This window comes from Solea solea, chromosome 2 (assembly GCF_958295425.1).
Source record: "Solea solea chromosome 2, fSolSol10.1, whole genome shotgun sequence".
Lineage (NCBI taxonomy): Eukaryota > Metazoa > Chordata > Actinopteri > Pleuronectiformes > Soleidae > Solea > Solea solea.
The window spans coordinates 29,497,091-29,520,481 of NC_081135.1; the positions used below are offsets into that span (position 1 = coordinate 29,497,091).

A 23,391-nucleotide genomic window follows, 5' to 3' on the forward strand; every position below is an offset into this window, starting at 1 on the left:
TAATAAAATGTAACCCATTTGCAATAAATAAAATAAAGTTTTTGGGATTTTGTGTAGTTTATGTTTTCAGTATCGCATTTGATGTAGACAATGATGTGACGCATCTTTTAGTGAACGAAATATCTCTAGAAAAGAAGTGTTCATGAAAATAATATTAAAAAAATACACATAGTGGGGTTTTTTTTTGAAGCTACAGGGAGCCACTGCAGAGACACTGAAAAGTGGCTCTAGAGCCCCAGGTCACAGACCTCTGAACTAGACCAAGCAACACTAAACCAGTCAAGGCCCATCCCCACAAGACTCCAAGCTGATCATTCACAATAAGATCCAGATAAACACTACTTAAAGTAGTGGGTATCTAAGCAGGTATTCAGTGCAGAGGGGAAAACTGCAATTCAATTAGGGATATCGCTTAAACCAAACATGGTTTTTATGTTGACTTTTCTTGCAAGGAATAGTGAATTGAGAAAAGGAGTCCCATAAAAATGCCAAGGAGAGTGTAAAACAAAACTGTAAGCATGTCTTTAATTTATTAGACCTTTTACCATTTCATGGTTGTTTTTATCTATGCAATGCTGTTGAGGCACTGCATACAAACTAAACAAACATTTAAACTAACTTTATAGCACCTGCGATAACCCCTTCATGTTTTATGGCCGTCATCACCAGTGTGTCAGTGGCTTGACAAACTTGTGATAGAAAAAAAAAAACACCATCAGAAAGCTTCCAGCTACAGTTAACACCAGCGCAGTAATAAAAATCTGATTGTACAGACTGATTAAATTTGTATAGACAGATTATCCATTTTCTTATTTCTGTTTACAATAAATTGTCTTCACTCGCTTTTATTCAACACTTTTACATGAAGCACTTAACATAAGACTGAGGGAGTATGAGTGCCTCACAGGACAATGGAAAACGTACAATTCTCACAAGTCATTAATATACGTGCCATGATTTATTCACCATTCAATATTCAACAAAGACATCTCAAATTGGTTTCAACTGTTTCTCGATCTGGTGGGTTGTAAAGAATTGGGCATTCAGTCAGGTTGTTTTCCTCATTCAATCACCAACCCCACTGGACGTCTGTCTCTGATCAGTGGGACCTGATTTTGCAAAGACTTTTTTCAAAGGAAAAACTCAAACTTATTCTCAAGAGGAACATCTCAGATGAAAAGAGGAAGTAATAAAGCTCTTAACATTTCCAACGGGACTGAATGATTCTGTTTGACCTTGAAAAATCAATAGCAGTCGGATGTTTGTCTCTGTTCAACCATAGACTGGTCATTGGGGTTTGATTAATTTAGAGTATTCTACATGTAGAGGGTAAAAATATAAATTAAAAAAAGCATCACTAAGTGTAGAGTTGAGGATATTTAGGTACTCATCCCCAAGGCTTTACAAGGCACTGAATGTTAAGTGTTTGCTGCAATTCTCAACAGAAATAATGAAGCTGCCTGGGTGGGTGGAAATAGGTTTCAACTGTTCAGTTATCTCTTATTTGTTGATAACTTACCTATGATTGGTGGGATGTTATGTTAAAATATGAGGTTAAAACATCATCATCATCATCGTCATCCACTTATCCGAGGCCGGGTCGCGGGGGCAGCAGTTTCAGCAAGGGACCCCAAACTTCCCTTTCCCGAGCCACATTGACCAGCTCCGACTGAGGGATCCCGAGGCGTTACCAGGTCAGAGTGGAGATGTAATCTCTCCACCTTGTCCTAGGTCTACCCCGAGGCCTCCTTAAAGCAGCGACAAGATCTCAAGCCCGCCAAACCACAACCCCCCTCCCTCACGACTATGCCTCGATATCCTGTCCATGAAAATCACAAACAGGATTGGTGATAAAGCACAGCCCTGACGAAGGCCAACACCCACAGGAAACAGGCCCGATTTAGTGCCAAGAACCCGGACACAGCTCATACTTTGGGCGTATAGGGATTGGATGGCCTTAAGTAGTGCCCCCCTCACCCCATACTCCCACAGTATCTCCCACAGTATCTCCCGGGGAACCCGATCATACGCCTTCTCCAGGTCCACAAAACACATGTAGACTGGATAGGCGTACTCCCAGACCCCCTCCAGGATCCCTGCAAGAGTAAAGAGATAGTCCTTTGTTCCACTGCCAGGACGGAATCCGCATAAAAAAATAAAAACCTTAAACGTGCCTCTATGGTCACTGGAGCCACCACTGAAGGTGCCCTTAGCTCAAGAATCAGAACTGGGTCAACTCGTGTGTTACAGTAAGAGGTTAAAATGACTTGTCAACCCACAGTAAAGTGACCCTCACTAAAGCTAAGAATATTCAAGTGTATTTGGAGGTTGATACTGCCTTGAATGGACATGCCACAGTATCATTTCAGAGCAGAATATCATGCTCACTTTTTCATGATTTTAAACCAAATTGTATAGATTTTTATATAATTAATTAAATTTGACTAAACACTTTGTGATTTTTATCAAACTGAGTGAATATGACATGTATTTTCTAGTTTAGTTTGTGTACCCATGTTTATGTAATGAAACTCCAAATGGACGATTGTTAAATCAATTAAACTTCTGAGTGCCTTTGCTTTTGTTTTCTGCATTTACAGCATATTTCTGCATTTATCATCAAACAAAATGTTTGGTTTGTTTTTTTTTGGTTGTGTTTCTCAATGTTGTGTTTTTCCATGTTACTTATTTGATTTATTCCCAGAGTCGATTAACTTAATTGTTAATTGCAGATCCAGGATCATAGATGCAGCCACTTTGTGGATTATTGATTGTGCCGACTGTTGTTTGGACACACAACTCATATACAATGTGCCTACTTCCATATATTTACACTATTACTGACAGTGTATCTGTCAATACAATTGTCATCACTCCTCTGCCTTTCATGCCCCATCATCTATTCATCTATTGCACTTTTGTCTGTCCTGAGAGAGTAAACCCTTACTTCTGAATTCTGACTCTTCCTGAGGTCTCTATGTTTTTGCAGCAGAAACATGAGTTATAGAATTTAAAAGTGTATCATTATGTCCACCTCATACACTCAGCTTAGTATTGATAATGTTTAGGTTTCAGAAGTATTCAAACGACATCCCTAAAGAACACTTTCAATTTTACCTGCTCCCATTTTTGCAGTCAGTGGGTTTGCTGTTGATTTAAAACTTGTCTAATTAATTATTCAAGGGTATTATTTTGTACATTGAATCTATTTCCTGCATCATTGACGCCACTAATGGCTCCCAGAGGATTCAGTAGTGCCATGCTTTCACCTTCTCTGCTTATAAACACACTGCCTTTGTAATATCACTTTAAACAAATTTAGCACACATGCACATACGCACACAATCACACAAATCAATGTTTCAAGGGCTTGCAGCATTTAGCAAAGTACTCTACTAAGTCATTTTCTGTTCTTGGCAAAGTGCAGCGTTTTGTCAGTATGCTCTGGCCAAGCGAAGTCGTTTCAAAGATGTGAAGCCAGCTGAGTTTGGGGTGTTTCCCCCACAGGTCATTGCTCTTTCAAAATAAAAGAAACAGTTTCTATTATCTTTTTATCTTGTTTCCTTCTTCTTTTCAAAAAAGCAAAAAAAGCAACAAATACAGCAACTTTAATATCTGTGAGAGTGACAGCAGTGTCTGCACTGCAATCCTGATCTTTTCTCACCATTACCTGCAGGAGGTGTATGTGTGAATGCAAATGTCTGAATCAAGTGAGCTGGACATTTAGCTGCCCCGCCAGTTCCCTCATAAAATGTCTGTGTAATAAAAAAAAAAGAACATAAAGCAGTATCCACGCATGTACAACACCCTTAAATATCTGAAGAACTATTTGTAGAAATATATAGTAAACAAATTATTGTTGCCAGTTTAGGGAATATGACTGCAAAGTAGTAGAGCCCACATGATTTTTTTCTTACTAATCATCTTATACCAGTTATAAAGATGCAGAGTAAACCGACTTAATTGCAGTGACAACGAAAATTAATACCATTGTCATAATAACCACAAACGTTTCTCACAGATAAAGCCCATTTTATTTAAATGGACATGTCAAGTCAATGCAATGCCTTATTATTGCCTGCTGATAATTCTGAGTATTTTTAAATATGTTATGTAAAGCCATGATAAGAGTGTACACCACCCCCATCAAAATGGCATTTTTGTTATCAACAAGCCCAAGCAAGAGCATGTAATAGAGAGCAAAACTCTATTTCCATAATCATGGGAGGCTTACGTGTAGGATAAATTAAAGATAAGGAAACCATACCAATAATAATAAAAAAAAGTTTGCATGTAATCATGTGAATAAGACATGGGTATGGGCCAGAAGGGGGTTGAAAGAAAATAGGTGGTAAAAGAGAAAGATAAATCAGAAATTAGACTGCACAAAGGATCCAGAAGATCCATTAATATAACCTGTCTGTTTCTCATTCAAACAGAGGGTGATGAAAGTGGAGTGAGGACCTGCCTGTAAGTTTTCAAATAATTCTTTTTCTCTGATGTATCATTTCTCATTTGCATCACAGTATGCAGCATTACCATATTCATTTTAAAGGTTATACAAATGTTCAAACTGATTTTCACACATTTCGTCTGCAGTAACATTTGTGTCCGTGCTTGCGGCACTGCACATAGTCAAGTATTCTAGTCGTTAATATCACCAAGAAAGCCCACACAAACACCAGCTTAGACTCTGCTTCTTGCGGTGGGATCTCAACTATGTCATCTGCAGCACAGATATGTGTATTTAATGGATCAATAAGAAATGTGATTTTCTGTAATTGTGTGCGTTTTGCCGTCCTTATATGTGCAGAGTGAACAAACACCTGAAGGAAAAGCCTGTAATGCTACCCTGCGGCTTATTTACTTTAAGTGCCACAGAGTCAACCAAATACAACACGGCTTTGCTCAAACAATAACTGGGGGGGGGGGTCACACACAGATACAGCAAATATGTCAGGTCTTAATGAACACCCACAGTGCCCTCTACAGGAGACACATAAATGCACATTCACACTCCATCTTTGGGTACTGCTGAACAGGCGTTTAGGTTTAGGAAACAGGTGTTCACATCAATAAAAAATGAAATTTCTTCCTACCTGTAATTGCACTGCCTCTGGCACCGGTGACACTGAGAAGCTGGTGTAGAGCGGAGTGGAGAATGAACCTCTGGAGATTTGTGAAAGAAAACAACTTGTTTATTTCTTAAATAGAAATATCAGCAGACATTGCCTAGTATCAGCTGAAAATATTTTAAGAGTCTTTCACCATTGGCAAAGCTCGATTCATGCAATACAACACTACAGGTGCCACAGGACCCACATTACAAACTGATTAATGTGGATTAGTGTCTACTTGTTTTAACACACAATGTCCGGGAAAATTGTTTAAAGCAAACCCATTTTTTGTAATTTTATATTCATAGTACAGTTCAGTATATTTCATTTACAGCTGTCTTTGTAATAGACTTGTTTGAACACAACAGTGTATAAAAACAGATAAGTGTTAACATGCTCTGCTACTGGTGGAACATGCTATTCTGATTGCACAATGTGTGGTCAGTTCTAGTTGACTAACTCACTCAGAACTCCCTCAGAGGAAAGGAAGCTGATGTGCAAGTGAACATAACTATACTTTGACAAGACATCAATATACATAAGTCTATTTTAATGCAGCGGCTGTCTGACAGCTGCTGCCAGCACAGCAGAAGCAAACATCCCCCAGGATAGGGTGTTTCTCAGATGCTGTAATCTTAGATGTAGAGAAAGTGCAAAATTATGATCTTATGGAAATGATGCAAATAATCACACTGCCATCCTCCATTAGTATGTGACAGCCCTGCATTATGCAATGCAATGCAGAGTGTTCTGTCCACCAAACACTATTGCATTCAGAATGCAGAGTGATGGTGTGCGTGTCTAATAAATAATTCAGGAGGATACATTTGGACCATCTACCCCACTGCATAAATCAAGAAGCTTTCCAACCCCACATTATCAAGGCTTTACTTGGCTGCATGGCTGCTTGGCCCTTCTGCTCTCCAGCAACTGTCAGTGGTTACTCATATGCATCTGTGTGAAAACACCTCCATGTCTCACTGCTCTCTTTATGGATTGGGGGTCTTCACCACACTACTTGAATGCTCAATCTGGCATGTTTCTCATGAATGTTGCTATTGGGACCCAATGAGTCAGGGTAATTTCACTCACCATCTCCATTGTAGAGATGTAGATAAACAAGGACTCACACAGAGCACTGACTTAAACATGAATCATTTCAAACACTGGTCTGGAAACAATTGGTTGTTGCTGCCTCTTAAAACTCACCAAAATTGAAACCAATTTGACAGAGCTCAATTTTAAACTGGAACAATTGAGGTCTTAAAGCCAATGGGTTCATCTTCAAAACAGGTGGATCCTGCACAAATAAACATTAATCAAAAACGTTTGGCTTTCACAGCCACTGGGGATCCTGTGGTAGTTGCCTGTTTTTCCACAGGCCTGGGTTTGTATTATGTGGGAGCCAATGGGAGTTGAGCTCCTATAGAGAGGGTTTGAGCTCCCATGAAGGTAGTAAAATTGTACATCTTTGAAGGTTGCTAAAATATAACGAAAGTACTTTCAAAAATTATTATATTATTAATCACAAATTATGCAGTTTTCAATCTAACAGACTACAAATGTGATATATATATATATATATATTATAAATTATTTATTAAGGTCTATAAAGTAAGTTAATTGGTAGTATTTCTACCAATTAACACCTTTGTCTTCATAGTTGTTTATAAGCTACAAAGTGCGGGGTAAATATAATTAGTACTGTACATATTTCTATATGGCAGCAAAGTGAGGTTCATCACAGCTGTGACTAATTACATTAATCATGGTTCCAACTGAACCACACCTAATTACTTATGATATACAATTACAATTATTTGACAAGTCAATTAGAATTGGTTCAATTATGACGTTAAAATGAAGAGAAAACGTCGACAATTCGATATAAATGTAATATAAATACAAAAAAGAGAATGTAAAATAATGAAGAATGCTACCTAATTTTGCAACCGTTTTGTGCAGCTAACCATCGCCACTCTTTCTTTTAGCAAAAGTCACACAAATCTTGTACCCAAAGCCAAACTAAAGAAGAACAACACGCAGCTTGAACACACACTCACCTCTGTCAAAATGTCTTGTTTCAGATTTAGATGGAAAACAAAGCAAGAAAACGCAGGTGAACGAGTTGTAACATGATTAACGTGTGGATTTGCTAAGTGCCACGGTTTGTCACGTCATATTAATGCGCCTCTAGAGGCGTAGATGACTTACTGCAACTACTTTTGACTTTTTGTTTTTGAAACGAGTTAGTTTTAATGACTTTTTAGAACAGGTTTGATACTTTGTATTAGTTTGTAAATGCATAGTTTTAATTAAGTTTGTATTAGTTTTAGTGATAGTTTTATTTTTTGTAGTATGGAGTATTTGCCAGGTGCATGATGCAAAAAGGTCATAATAACATGTATTGTGTCATAAAAACAACAAAAAAAGATGCCATTTTAAAAATGTATTAGGACAGATGAACAACCATCTCTGAATTAAATATAAAGATGTCTACAAGAAAGTGCAAAATGTACATACTACTATCAATACACTTCAAATGAACCCAAAAGGACTATGAATGAAATACATTTTAGTTTTATTTAGTTTTGTAAACACACAATTCAGTTTCAGTTAGTTTTTTGAAAAATATTTTTTTCAATTTTAGTTTTCATTTTCTGTTGGTTTTCTTGAACTATAATAACCTTTCTTATACTACATTCATAATTCAAAACACACATGTGTTTATCTTAACAGGACAGAGTTAAACACCAGCAGCCTCCAGGTTGTGTCCAAATGAGGAAGGGAAAACACAATCTAAAGGGAATTTCATTGTTCAAAAAGCACAACATTCCATCTTCTTTTCCAACAAAAAGGAGTAAATATATGGAACGACTGTGCGGGAGAAATCAAGGTATGTAGAGCATGAAATACCTCTACACGTATTCTGTTGTATACACAGATATAGAAGATAAACAAACTGCTGGATCATAGTAAATTGTTTTTTTGTTGTTTTAAAGCAGGGGTCTCAAACTCAAATGACCCGGGGGCCACTGAGTGTCTAGTTTGGTAAGTCGGGGGGCTGGTCAAGGAGGAAAAAGTCAAACTCTTTGACAAAAGTAAAATAATAATAATATTTATGATGATATTTCACATCATTTCAAAATAAAAGTGTCGATGTGTTGATATGGAATGACCAATAGTTCACAATATCACAATACTAATCATGATAAAATAAACCATACAGAAAAAACCTTCTAATTCTCATTCACTCTCTTGAATGGTTATTTTTTATATTTATTGAAAGAAATGTTACTGTTATTTATATTTTGTTATTTTGCTACCTATATACACCTAAGGTGTTCTGTCAGGTTTGTGCCACACTTCACATTTATGGTTAAATACTCATAAATGAGTAAGTGCTACAATGAATTAATTCTGTTGAAAACTGAATATCATAATATTAAAAAAAAAAAAAAAAAAAAGTGAAATGCTGGTAGCAATTGATTACCACATTGAAGGTCACAAGATTAGGGAAATGATAAGTGCTTTTTCAAATATTGAGCTGATATTCAAAACTGTTCACATGGATGTTTTCTGTGTGGTTTGAGTTACACCTATTCTACATCAAAATTCATAAACGTTCATCTTACAGTTCATGGGGCTTCTCCCTCCTCCACAAGCTCAGAGTTAGCTCAGGTGGTTTCAGACTTTGAGGACACTCAAAGCTACATACTAAGCTTCAGCTCAAGAAATAAAGACCGGCTGATGAAATCAGTCAAGTCAAAAGCCACTCTAGAGATGAAACTGAAACGTGCCCACGGTCAGGTGGATGTGGATATTAAGAAGTATACTTCAAACCTGAGGCAGGCAGCCTATCACTGGAGATACTGACGGACAAGTGAAGCAGTGGTTCTCACCTAGTCAATGCCCTTAAATCTCATATCTGCAGGACTAGAATATTGGATTTATTATCGTTTACTTGAAGAGGGGGAAAAAAAAATCATAGATACTGAAAATGTACTTTTTTTTCCCTCCTGGAAAAGAAATCCCCCAAAAAATATGGATAAAACATAATGTGCTCAAAATGCCACAAGGGTTTTGGATAGCCAACTATGGAAAGAATGTGACTGGAAGGCAGAAATTAGGTTCTTTAGGAATGTTTGAGGGACAATGAAAATTGTTTCTCTAGTTCAGAATCAGAATCAGAATCAGAAGAGCTTTATTGCCAAGTATGATTTGCACATACAAGGAATTTGTTCTGGTGTCATTGGTGCGTAACAAGCATACAACATTTTTTAAAAAAGTTTCAGATGGAACCACAGGCTGGGCCACTATGAAGTTGGGTATGGGCTGCATGTGGCTTACTATGGAGGGTCAAAGTTATGTATTGCATGTTTTGTTGATGACAGCAACTGGATGAAACCTAATCCTAGTTTCGATCGTCTAGTGGCGACAGAGAGTAAATCACTTTTACAAAATGGAATACTTGACTGCCCCAGTTGCACCTACATTTGCCAAATTGCACCTTTTCCATTTAAGAATTGTATGAATCATGATGTTGTTTCTTTTTCCACATCTTGCTTTGTAATTATTTATTTAATTTTCCTTTTTCTTATGGCTTTTGGTAGATTTGGTATATGTGCTCTGTTTTTGTGTTATTTCTATGGGATCAGACCACTGTTCTGATCCCATTTTGCAAATGAAGGCAATAAAGTTCAAAAATATATACAGTATATATATATATATATGGACAAAGCTATAATTGCGAGAGACGTCAGCTCCCTGTCAGTCACTGGTGTGCTTTTAAACTCTGTCACAGCTTGATGTTTGCTTCTTCACAGTAGAACACTCGAATCATTCAAGCACAAGTGGGTGATTTGAGTATTTTTTTAACCCGAGGGCAGATGCACAGACGCAGACTGTGGCGCCCTGATGGTTTTAGTTACAGATGCGGCTTGTGTGTGTGTGTGTGTGTGTGTGTGGTCTCTGGCTCGTGATAACAAAAGCGTTGCATATTTTAATGATGGGCAGAAGTCTCCGCTGATTAATTTGGACCGCAAGGGAGGCAAAGTCGCTCTGCACAAGAGCAGTAAACTGTAATAGATTCTGCGCCCTCTTGTGAAAAAAAACACACAAATTAAATGTCCCTTGTGATTAATTACTGAAATGTTTATTGTTTCACTGGATGTCCATCATTTATGAGTCATTTGTTGCTCTCTGATGTCAGCTATGATAAAACAGATGAAGACATAGTGTGAAACTACTAATGATCTAGTGTTTTGGAGGGGAATCTTGCATGGTGAAGGAACACAGTTATGTGAATGTGACCACAGATGGTTTTAGCATAAGTATTTATAGTCAACGTCAAATGCATCAGATGACCTTTACAGATGTGTGGAAATTGAATCTAAAGCTGTCTTTGTTCTCTTTTGTTCACAAAGCTGGATACCATGCAGCCTCCCTGTTGGATACATACATCTAAACCTTGGTTTGTCTCAGTTATCTCTTGTTGTGTCTTCTGTATCCGTCTCCAAGGATGTCACAGTTCATTCTCACATATTTTGTACCTTCCTCCAGTTGCTACCTACAGTATTTGGCTCACCTTGGGATAATAGATACAGATAATGCAAGAGATAAAAAGTTAATTCTGTATGATAATACAAATATGTGATGAATCTGGAAAACTCTTCTGACCTTACTCTGTGTAATCCTAGGTAGACAATGCATTACTAGGCTAAAGAAAATAAAACCATGGTTAAAACTCTCCAGAAATTAATTTATTGATGTATACCATGATATTTGTTAGTTAGGGTTTTTGCTAATGTATTATTAGATTTTTCTTTAAAGCCTTTAAAGAATTAGTATAGAGTATTTAAATTACTATGCACCGACACCAGAATGAGACTTGAGAAGCTGCTACGATACATTTAGATCTTTATTAACCAAATGCAAGTTTTGTTTTGGGCATCACTAAACATTATATAATTGACCGAGTATCAAACGAGGGTTTGCATTTCCAAGCACCTTTAACAACAGCGCGGAAAGAGGCACACATTTCAATACATGGTGAACACAACACTGCAGTTTGCAAGTTGAAAGAAAAGTCTGTCCAATTTTATGTTCAGTGCAGTCGCACTGCTCCACATTAAATGATTCCACAAAGTTTCAGACATTGTTTGTGTTAAATCCCGTACTAAGCGGCCTTTGACCAGAGAAAGAGCAGCCGAGTTTATGAAAGTTCACTCTGCTGAGAAGTGGAACTAAGACTGTTTTCAATGTGAGGATTCAGACTCAGCTTAGTCTTTTTTTTGTATTAAACTCGGCAGAGCAACTACAGGGAGAGGCACACAAAAATACAAATGGAGGCATTAAACATGAAAGCTGGTTTTTAATCAAACTGCATGGCAACTTTGTGATTTGTTGTTTCAAAAGGGGGTTACTGATGCGACAGTCAAAGACTTACTCAACATGCTTATTGTGCCAACACAAAGTGGATCTTCACATTTATGACACAAATTTCTCCTTTTATTTTACTCCAAGTATGTTCAGCATGAAAAAGGAAATGACAGGATTTATGCAAGGACCTCACACAGAAAACAGAAATTAAAGCACATATTTCTGCATCGTGTTTAAGCTGCTGACATATCACACATGCGTGGCGTCGCTGCGACTTGAAATCCTCAGTGTTGAAATAAATTTGTAGTGTAGTTGACAATTCTGTTTCATTTCATTTATCAAAGTCAGGCGTCCAAAAAACTGTAACATCACATTTCTGGAACACAGCACATCTGCTGAGTGAGGAACAAAACCACCTGCTTTACCTCCCCAGTGGGATCTGGGGAAATGGTGCTCATTGATGTTTCAGAGCACAGTTTAGCAAAACATTAGCATTCACTGCTGGTGATGCATGACAGCCAAATGCTTTTCCCTTTTTTTCCCCCAAACCGTAGGAGTTTGAGCAGTGTGAGATGTCAGTTTCTATGTGACAGCTCATTTGTCAGTCCTTTAGGCTTCTGTTAGGCATCATCCTCTCAGAGTACAGACACACAAATCCTCCACCTGTCCTCTCAAGTGGAAACATTGCTGGACCTCTGCCCATTGACAGTCTGGCCTCCTCGATGCAGGCACGCAGCAAATGCATGCAAGCCCTAAACTTAGCCATTTCCTGAGAAATGAGTGCCTCATTAGGACCAGGTTTTGGTCCCCATGAGGAATACTGGTCCTAAAAAGGTCAGTGTTCATGCCAGGCGTGTAACAAATACAAATCCACACACACATTAGGAATGAAGGAACAATAATGAATGAAGCTGATTATATTTTGTTCATCAAAGGTTGCTATTTGTTTTATTATTATTTATTGTTATATGTTATGAACACCATCTTTCTTGTGTCTCCATTCATTCATATGTGTGAGAGGACTCGCCCTCAGGGAGCAGTTGGAAGTAAAAACATTTTTTTTTTTCAAGCTCAGCAAAGTGGACTGTTTCTGTGGCCTTGACAAGGATCGCTTTAGAGAAACTAAATCTAATTTAGCCTCTAATTACATTCCAAATCCACAGCACATTCTAATGGAGACTTGGGTTTTAAGTAACTGCTTGGAAATTATTTGCACGCTTTAAGATGTCAAACTTTAAAAAAGTGCTCTCTCTTTTTCGACACACAGTTCCAGGCGTTAGCCTTCACAGGAGCTTGAGTGGCAGTGCTGCTGCTCATTTCACACAATTGTCACGTTTTTTACCGGGAAGTCTTTTTTCCGAGGCTGGAGTCAAAACAAAAGGAAAAGAGAAAACAATGTGGGGGGTGAACTACGATGAGGTGAGCAGGTCCAACTAGAGGAGCTGAATACTGAATCCTGCAAACCAGTTCATCTTTGAAAATGGTGACTCACAGCCTTTCAGAGGCATACTTAGTGTTTACAGCGGTGACTGGAAATTGGACATGGGTGAACAAAAGGTTACAAAACAGAGGCTTTCAAAATCTGGACAGAAACAGAAAGTGAGGTCTGATTTGTGTAGGAATCAGAATCTGACAAGAAAAAAATAATCCGTACAATCTATCCCTCCATCCTTTTTCTACCGCTTTATTCTCCACATGAGGGTCGCGGGGGGCACTGTGCCAATCTCAGTTGACAGAGGCCGATAGGCGGGGTCACACCCTCCATAGCAGGACATATCAGTACAATGTTGAAGAAATATAAGAACACATAATCGCAACAGCAATGTAGATTCATATTCTACATGCAGACCTCGCTCCATATTTCTCATACCTTAGACACATTCATTTTTTTTCCACTCAACACTTATATAGACTCTGCACTATCAGCCAAATATACAGAATGTGGACAAAATCCTAACATACATACAGCATGGAAACCCATTTCCTCGACATGATCAATCTAATAAATAAGTCATAATTACAACATTCTTCATAAAAGGAATCAATTAAACAAAACAAAATAAAAATAAAAATAAAGAAAAGCTCACAGACCAAAGGAGCAAAAAGATGGGTACACACACTGCCTGGCAGCTGACACGTAATCTGATTCCGCAAAGATGAGATGCTCTTCATGAGTCAGGACGGGGGGGGATTGAATCCAACTTCTGTCAACATGTCACCTTTCCAATCTTTCCCTCCTTATGGCTTATGTCACTCTGACCCGTGTGTTCACTTCTTTTAATAACCACATCCCCACTCTTGAGCTTCCTCTGCTGACCTGTTTCGAAGACCAGCGCTGACTTGGTTTGCCGCTCATGAGGCAAATGAAAAAGACAAAAAAAAACTAACAATACCAAACAACCCTGAACAAGCTTTTAAAAGCATGTTGTTGATAAGAATTCAGTCAATGCTATTGGTATTTAAATCCTCAAGCTTTACCCCCACTGTGATTGCAAAATAATTTTTGATTAAATAAATTAGAATTAGAATCGCCTTTTCGTGTGAGCAGCTGGGAGGTATGAGCTCCTTTTATCCTCATGGTGTGATGAAACACAATAACAGTGTTGCCAGATGTACGATAACTATCGTATTTGTACGATAATTTCACACGTTGTACGATGTGCGATCAGCAATTTCTAAAAAGGCCAAATGTACGATCATTTGTGAATCATCATAATCATCTTGTAGGCTGTTTTTTTTCTGAGTTACTTGATCTTTTGGCTTTTATTTTGAAGGTAAGATAGGATGTGGTCACTGTGTGATGCATAGACCGTTTACTGTGTGAAGGAATGAGCCGTTGCTTTCTATTCAAATGGCGAAAGCTCTGTGTAGTAATAGTATCATTTTGCTATTAAATGTAGTATTCTGGCACTTTTGCAAGTTGTTTCAGTGTGTATGATGATATTTGTACGATAATTCTGTATTTTCCATTTGGCAACACTGCACAGTAACGAATAGACTGACATGAGGCCGGTTTTTAAAGTCATCACCTGCATCTATTTAAAAGGACGAGCAGCTACATGTGAAACCCTAAATATACTCATCGTTAATTAAAATACCTTGAGAGTAGTTTGCGAGGCGCCTTGATTAAAATCATATTAAGCTGCAGTTCCGGTATCAAAATCTCCAGCACTCCTAAACAGACACACTCTTAGCAATAATTGAAACAAAACTGCAGAAGCGAACATAAGACGTCTACGGCTTAATATGTAAATGCTAAATTGCTCGATCCATAAATTGAAGAGTTCCACCAGTGATTGCAGATGCACAAATTAAGTATGTGCTGTTGCTGCTTACAGTTCTGAGGCTCCCTGCTAAGAGCATTTTAAAAGCCAACATTACTTGATTAGTTGATTGCAATCTAAATCTCGGGCCTACTTATGATTGATAGTTGGTTTTTTTAGACTAACAATGAAGATACTTAAAAGGTTTTAATCAGAGTTCCACATAAATAATCACCTCCAACAGAAATAATCATTTATTTTCTAGTCATTTCTGTCTCAAGTTTGTCAATGATGTCCTTCTAGAGGCATTATATTACACCCAACCAAACAGTGTCTGCAGCAATTTTACAGTTCGGCAAAGTTAATATAAAAAACAATATCAACCTCTGGCACGGCAGCACTTTTCAAGGTGAACCAACGTGCACAATTAGCCGATCTCTAATTCTGCTGACACCCAATGATGCATAAGGCCCGAGGACAAATATATAAAAATCCATCTTTCAAAAACTATTTCATGAACGTCCCATATCTCTATTTTTGACATCTTATATACAGTAACTCAGAGGCAGTGCTAGCGGTCGTTCAGCCGCATCCTTCATCGGTGATAGCGAGAGCAAATGGGAGCAAGCGAGGAAGATTAGCTAGAGAATAATTTGGTTTTTGAAGCTGCGGTTCAGGTCTTTGTGAGGGAGGACAATTGAGTTGAGTATAATCACCTCGGAGGGAATAGTCACGTTACAACCTGGGGAGACAAAGCAAAGAAACAACATAAACCGTTTGAGTTTTACATCTCACTCTGACAGAAGGTTTTTTTTTTATATAATATTTGTCATTTATACTTTTCTTTAAACCTGCAGTGCATATGTTTTGATGATTTACTTGTTGTTGATGAAGTTATTATTCTGCCTCTATTTGGTCTGCATGAACAGAAACAATGTAGCATTATTATCTGAAAATGAGCTTTGTCAATACTATCAGACCTGACCTGTGTTTGTGCTATCTGGTACATATTGCACTGTTTCATAAGGGGTATTTTATTTAATTTTACTTACATACATATATATAATTAGTTTTAATATTTTTTTAATACTTGGTACTTTCTTTCTTGCAACTGCATATCACTTAATCTGGCATAGAGCAACTGTGTGACCACACAATTTCCTCCGAGATTAATTGAGTATTCTGATTCTGATTCTGTGTTGCTGTTGCCTTCATCTGTCTGTTCATTATGTCGACGGGAGACTGGAGATGTAAACACTGCTATACTGAGAAAGACAGAGAGAGTTGTGTGGAGCTGATAGGCTTAATCAGATTGTGTGAGCTTCAATGACAATGGTTTGAATCTAACACAAATGTGTATGTATTTAAAAAGGTACGCACTACAGTTTTAAATAAACACATAACACAAACATAGACCTGATTTTCTGTGGGAAAGAACACAGAAAAACTTTTTTTTGAAAGGTGATATTTGGGAAATTCTCTGCACAGATGTACAAAAACAATGAGAAGTTAACACTAAAAAAAGACAAATGTTAGCTGGATAATGCCAATCTTTGAATTGCTATTATTGATCAAGTTATGACAAACTTTGGTAAAATGTGAGCTCTCATTTGGACATTTGTTGACAAGAATACCTTTTTTGAAAGAGGACACCATTTTATTTTATTTTTTTACAAAGCATATGCAATATTCAGTGAAGGTCAGCGTGCACTTACCAAGAATAGTAATTGAGGGCGTGAGTTTTCCTTCTCTGAAGAGGGTCTCGCTGTCTATCTTTGCATAGGGATCATTGGGGTTTGGGTCACTTGGGGTTCCTTCCACTCTTGCCCACTTGCCAATGGTGCTATCCCATCCCACGATGCTGTTCAAAACACAGCAGTGGTCCTTCATGGAAAAAAGAAATTAAGGCAAGTTAACACTTAGATAAAGTTTTAAAAATATTCAAGAACAGGTTTGGAGCTTGTCCATCCTTGTATGCCGTGTTAAGACATCGAGAACCACTTTACATTACAATATAGAAACAATATGGTAATAAAATAGTAATATTTTTTTAATAGGAGCATAATATTGTCGTAATACCATTTCTTATTATACTATTTCTATAGTAAATCACCAGGTAATAGTTTGGTAATCTCAATTGAAAATATTTTGATGAATTTCAACTGTATGTCATAATTTTCATTTACACATCTTAACATTTTCATGTGAAGGTATAACACTGTTGGTAGCCAATAATCATGGTTTTAATGTAATATTATCACTTTATTACCACACTTGAATTTGAAATTAGACAGTATTATCATAATATGTCCTACTTTTAACAGTTATTGTCATGCTGTTACCATGTTGTGAAGAAAAAGTGTTACCAGACATGGTTACCACATAAGAAACAACAGTGATCAAATCAGAGTACTTATCATGCCTGATTAAAAACAGGGACAGTTTATGTAGAAGTAGACTTCAGCTCCCTGCAGGAAATATGCAATAAACGCCAATAAGTCACCAGCAGTCTAAATTCATTTTAGAGGCAGCCAGTCGTCACCACAGACATGAGATTAAATTACGAGAGTCTCTGAATCGTTAAAAATGACATCTTTGTGAGAGGCACAAGCCACAATATCCCTCATGTGATATAAAAGTTTTAAATACATTTCAGAGCAGTCCATGATGAAGTGGAGATAATGTTAGAAATCAAATGTAAAGATGTCATTGAACAGGCAGACAAAAGTCCAGTTTGACCTCACTGGACTTGAACTTGATGTTTTGTGCCTTAAAATTTGTGTTCACTTGTTTTGGCAAATAATTTGAAATGACACTACGGTCTATGTGTATTCGATCCTACTGTAGCATGGCAATGGAAAAACACTAAAAATACCAAACGAGGAAAATGTATGCAGCTAAAGAAAATCTGCCAAAGCAGACGGGAACATTTAGAATGACTATTGTTCAATACTGTGTGTATACAGAGACTCACCTGGAGATTTGCACCATGTAGGATGATGGATTCTCGAACTCTGACCCCAGCACCAATAGTTACTCCTGTGCCAATGGAGACGTTTGGACCCAACTGCACAGAGAAAAGTAGAAATGACCTTAAGTTCTAACAACTGCACCTATCTACATGAAGCTTCCCAGTAGAATGGATGACAGGAAAATTAAAACAGATACTGTGACGCTGTGAACATTATCAAACTCTTACCAGTGCAGTGGGGTCAATATTGGCTGTGGGGTGGATATAGACATTACCTGAGGAAGCAGGAAGAATACAAAACTTTCAAGACTCATGTTTGTGTAAATATGAGAGAAAAAAAAAAAAGGAAAAAAAATACCGAATTTAATGAATCTCACCACTTATTTTGGGACTTCCTTCTTTATTTGAAGCCAGTCTTTCAGGATGGGTTGTGTGATACTGGTCGAGGTACAGTCGGCTGGCATAAATGGCAGATCTGTGAAAAGTTAAATAAAAAAAAAAAGTCCATACTCTACTTTCAAGCATTACACATGTCTCTGTACTGTGGTTATTCCAAGGTCTCTGCCACTTAATAATTACTAAGTAAACAGAAGTTTGTTGTGTCTCTGTTTTTGAGGCGGGGTCATCTTGGAGGTGATGAGCTACATATTGGCCCATGTAGTTCAAAACCCTCTCTTTCCTCCAGATGCTCTCTCTCACCACCAGCTCACACACACCATCCCTGCGGGCTTCGAGGCACGGCACGGCTGTTTGTTCTATTTTTACTTTATGCACTCACACGTCCATACATGCCTACACTGACTGATGACTGACACTGGTGCATCTTTCCATCTTTTGTAAATAAATGTTGTTATTTTTCACTCGACCTCGTCTCCTCTCCCATTTCTGTTGCAGCCTGAGAGCCAGGCTGTAACAAATGTCTATATCTATCATTTTAGGGTGGTTCAATGTCTCTCCTCTCCTCTGGCATATGGGAGGCAATGGGGTCTTAATGTTAGAATGATGACTCCTGTGTAACCTGACAGCATTTATGACACATTTACTCACCCTGCAGATTTAATCTGGCTCCAGAAGCTGAGTGTTTTATACACATAGAGCTTGCCCTGTCCTGCCAGGGCAGTGAAAATGTCCTGCTCCAGTCTGATGGCTTCTGCTCTGTGCCAGCCATTGGTTGGCTCCTCTCTGCAAGAGACAGATCATCGGTTTATGGTGCTGAGTTACAAACCAGGGGCAGGAGCCTCATGTATTAAAATAAAATCATGGACCAAGATTTAGAGGTTGAGTAAAAGTTAGATTGAAAAACAAGGAAGGATTTATGCAGAAAAATTATGAAGAACATAAAACACTGTATTTAATTTAGTTCATTTTAAAGCTTGAAATTACAGTAAATGATCAAACCATGGGCCACACGGTGGTGTAGTGGTTAGCACTCTCGCCTTGCAGCGAGAAGACCCGGGTTCGAGCCCCGGTTGGAACAAGGGCCTTTCTGCATGGAGTTTGCATGTTCTCCCCGTGTGTGCATGGGTTCTCTCCGGGTTCTCCGGCTTCCTCCCACAGTCCAAAAACATGCAATGTGGGGATAGGTAAATTGGACACTCCAAATTGACCATAGGAGTGAGTGTGAGAGTGAATGGTTGTTTGTCTCTATCTGTGTGTGGCCCTGCGATGGACTGGCGAACTGTCCAGGGTGTACCCCGCCTATCGCCCGATGTAGCTGAGATTGGCACAGCACCCCCCGCGACCCTCTCGTAGAGGATAAAGCGGTAGATGATGACTGATGATGACTGATGAAACCATCTCAGCCAACATCAGGCATGCAGGATTTAATGAAATAGTATTTTTTTCTTTTTTTAAATATGTTACTCAGTTTCCTTAAAGTAACCTGAGCACTTAGCGGATGTTGACACTATACAGCCAAAGATAAAACATAAACACATACAGACTTACAGAATCTGCAGGACTACAGTGCAGCCTAAACCAAACCTTTCCATAATATGAAATACGATTCCTCACCTGTTAATTTAAATAGATAAAATCCCATATATACTGTGTTGTTTTATAATTTTATTCCACTAGCAATTGGACTACTTTAATAATTAAGAATGAATGCAATGGCTTTCACTTCAACCTTGCACTCTAAGTTTTTCATTGTCCTTAAATATTTAATTCAGTGCAAAAACTAACCCAGTGACTTTGTTACCTCCAAATAAAAAAATATTTATTAGCCTATAAACCAGGAAACGAAATAAGAGCACCAAGTTAAAATGCATCATTCATACAAAAAACTACAGTGTCAGTATTGTGTTGAAACCAAACCAAAACTCATGGGGAAGAATCCATGTGTTCCATATTAATTCGGGCTCTGGCATACATTATTGTGAAAGTCCCAAGATGAAAAGGAATATTTTAAATGGTTGCACCTATAATCGAAGTTTTACCAAAAAGGAGAAGACGTGGTTTGAGGCAAAGAAGTCCCCAAGAGACTTTGTAGTGCAACATTTCTTTGAAGTCTCCATGATATATTTAGCAATTGTGCTGATCTAGTGTCCAGTTTGATTTAAGTGCTATTGATATCAGCAGGTGAATTATACGCACTGTTGTTTGACTTTCGGCAATGTATTAAAAACGTCCTTGTGGTGTCAAATATTAGGTCTAATAGACCAGTGAATACGAAAACAAGTAAAAAATGTTTTTGTCTACAAAAAAATGGGGGGAGAAATAAAGAAGCATCAAATCTCCACAAAAGAAAAACAAACATATTATTCACACTCCAGAGTGCAAACTCAGACACATAAAGTATCTATAGATTATACAAAGATACAAAATATTGTGCGTATTGTGTTATAGAGTTGATATTAGGGGATTGCTACAAATGTCATGTGAAATATGGAGCTATCACCAGCAGGTGGTTAACTTAAACTTGCTTTGTCCGATGGTCATGAAATGTTTGCAGTTACACCTCGAGTATAAGTGTGTTAGTTAGCTCTCACCAACTTCCAAGCAACTGAAAATTACAGTACTGGCTTTAACTTAACATTTAAGAGTCAGCAACAAAGCACATACATGTCTGTACCTCTTGACCAGTAAAGAGATTCTCCAACAATTATCCTACTGTGCCTATTTAAAATGGCAAGGTGCATAATTTATCATAAACGTGCAAATAAAGAGCCCAAACAACACTCACAAAGCATCCTATTCAATCTCAGCCTTGTTGTCTCTAAAGCTCACACCACACACTAATTGCTCTAGAACCACACTGTGCAGCATAAATGTACCAACTTACCCATCATATGGATATCTGATGAGTGTGAGATAAAACAAATCATGGTTGGGAGGATAAAGGAATGAAAAAAAGATGAATGAAGAAGAGCAAAGAAATAGAGTAACTGGTATTCACATGCACTTTCAAGCACAGGTCCCACAGAGAGGAAGCACATCAACTCACAGTAACATGTCCTGTTGATTCTTCTGGAAGACTGCACCGATATGCTGGAAGATGTCTTGGTTAAAGAGGTATATACCGCAGTTGATGATGTCACTCACGAATGTGCTTGGCTTTTCTACATAATGCAGGACCTGCATTATAAAAGAGGAGCAGTTAAGATTCAAGTTCAACAGTACTGAAGAACCTGTTTCAGGAAACAAAATAGGAATCATCCGTACCTCATTAGTTTGCTCGTTTTCAACAATACAGCCATAATTCAAGGACTGCTTTCTGTTTGCCTGATGAGAGAAGAAACATGCTATGTTTTAGCACATATAAACCTTTTTTACATCAAAGAATCAAGATATAATGTACAAACTTCAATATGCTCCAGATGCTAATGCTGAACAAAATATCTCACCGTTGTGCCAAGGATGACAAAGCTATTTGGTTCTCCATGTTCCTTCTGGAAGGTGAGCATCTCTGTGAGAGGAAATGCTGACGAGATGTCTGCATTCATAACAAAGAAAGCCTCTGGGTTGCCAGAGACAATCTGATCTCTGAAGTGATAGATTCCTCCTCCAGTGCCCAGCGATGAATACTCCTGCAAATACCTGCAGTGGAAAGTCCAGAAGAACAGACATACCTATGGTCAGTCAGGCAAAGTGGTGCAAGTTGCACCTCATCCAGAAAATGCTCTATGCTTTGTACATAAAATACACACTTAATGACAATAATTTTGCCATCTTCATAATACATAATTACTACTTAAACAGTCTATGTATATATGATTTTAATAATGGTCTACATTCAGAAATATAACTATGTCTGAACTTGTTTCGTGAGATGGCAAGGAGCTCTTTTGTTTACCCCCTGTCTGAGCTCTATAGATTACCTGATAGAAATTTTAAACTCTTGCTGTGCATTAACCAGGAATCTGGTTAGTTCTTCATTTGGCTGATAAAAGCCGATGAGTAAAATCTCCTTCATATTTGGTACCTGGAATGCAAATGGTGTTAATATAGGACATTTTCCATGAAAGGACATTCAAATTACATTCTACAATTATACTATACAATGACTGCTATTATTACACTATTATTGCACAGGCACTCACCTTCACACAAGCTTCAATGTGGTGCTGTAACATGGGCACACCGGCTACTGGAAACAAAGGTTTGGGAACCTCAAAAGACAACGGCCTGAACCGTGTGCCTGCAAAGCAATGAAGTAAATTAAGTTAAGTTAGCAATCAGGTTAAGAGTTCGGTACTCTTTAATTAATCAACAAGCTGTCAGAAAATATAAAGTTAATAACTGACTAATGATCACAGTATTATTTAAAGGCAAAATAACTGACAAAAATGTTTTATTTCCTATTGCATTCCATTTATAATTTTATCCTCCACTGGCTGGGGCATTCATCATTAAAATAATGACCTGATTCATCAATAAGTAAAATATACACACCCAACGCAAAACGTTCAAAACACAAAACGTTCTCCGAAGGTTAGTTAGAACCAAACCATAAACTAACATTTACAGAATGGTTATACAGAAGTCTAACAATCCCTAAATATTAAACATTTATTAATAAAACTGCATTTTTTTGTATTAAACAAAATATACAAGATACAAGATATATATATTTAAGTCGTGCACAGTCACTTAGTTGTGGTCTATCATTAGGCAGGTGTGCTGTCATTATGCCACGTCAGTGATACAAACAAGCTCTTTACGGCTCTTGTTAGCATTAGCAGCCTAGCTTCCCTCAAACCATACTCGCGCGTGTTTGTGTGTGTGTGCGCGACATACACAGCGGACAAAATATGTGAGGACCGACATCTTTTCGCTCACCTTTCTGAGGACCTCCGATTAAAATAACTGCTTTCAACATCTTGTGGCAGCAGGAGATATGAGACGAAAACAACCTGACTGACAACTACTACCTCCAGCTGTTCTGTAGCTATTTCCGCTTCCGCTTCCTCGTAGTGACGTCGATGAAATTAGTTTGAAAACGTGGAGCGGATAAACCATGGATGGGACAGGCCGGAGTGGAGGTCGGAAAAACTCAATAGTGTGAGCCTGCAATGCCGGAGACAGTAGTTTCAGGCGGCTATCGTTTGCGCCACCTAACGACGGTCTGGAAACTGCAGCGGTTTTTTTTTTTGCATTATCAAGTAAAGGGTTATTCAACCCAATTACCAACTACTTAATTTTAAAGGTTTATTTCATC

The 23,391-nt window shown here is 38.0% G+C and overlaps 1 protein-coding gene and 1 long non-coding RNA gene across 3 annotated transcripts in view; both read right to left on the minus strand.

The window, feature by feature from the left end:
• LOC131455302 (uncharacterized) overlaps positions 1–7,305 on the minus strand; it is an 83,546-nt gene extending 76,241 nt beyond the window's left edge. The window contains exons 1-2 of the long non-coding RNA XR_009239787.1: positions 7,181–7,305; positions 5,100–5,169 (exon numbers count right to left, since the gene is read on the minus strand). This is a non-coding gene — a long non-coding RNA (uncharacterized LOC131455302). The remainder of the gene's footprint in view (positions 1–5,099; positions 5,170–7,180) is intronic.
• A 5,857-nt stretch (positions 7,306–13,162) lies between these two features.
• gmppaa (GDP-mannose pyrophosphorylase Aa) lies at positions 13,163–23,138 on the minus strand. Of its 2 annotated transcripts, XM_058622278.1 has the most exons (13): positions 23,013–23,138; positions 22,274–22,371; positions 22,052–22,155; positions 21,578–21,770; positions 21,396–21,455; positions 21,178–21,308; positions 21,016–21,030; positions 18,780–18,914; positions 18,110–18,207; positions 17,961–18,007; positions 17,736–17,828; positions 16,477–16,645; positions 13,163–15,503 (listed from the first exon to the last, which is right to left on the minus strand). In XM_058622278.1, exons 1-13 carry the CDS (start codon positions 23,050–23,052, stop codon positions 15,403–15,405), a joined length of 1,284 nt encoding a protein of 427 aa, XP_058478261.1. In that variant the 5' UTR covers positions 23,053–23,138; the 3' UTR covers positions 13,163–15,402. The 2 variants fall into 2 exon arrangements, with proteins under 2 accessions (XP_058478261.1, XP_058478263.1); XM_058622280.1 differs by lacking the exon at positions 21,016–21,030.
• Between the last annotated feature and the right edge of the window lie 253 nt (positions 23,139–23,391).

What these genes read in the sequence shown, in the direction of transcription:
- gmppaa (XM_058622278.1), bottom strand. Translation starts at nt 23,052, where the DNA reads ATGTTGAAAGCAGTTATTTTAATCGGAGGTCCTCAGAAAG. An exon ending in AATCGGAGGTCCTCAGAAAG is followed by an intron (nt 22,372 to 23,012) that starts GTGAGCGAAAAG and finishes ATTGCTTTGCAG; the next exon opens with GCACACGGTTCAGGCCGTTG. An exon ending in AAAACGAGCAAACTAATGAG is followed by an intron (nt 21,309 to 21,395) that starts GTACGGATGATT and finishes TTTATAATGCAG; the next exon opens with GTCCTGCATTATGTAGAAAA.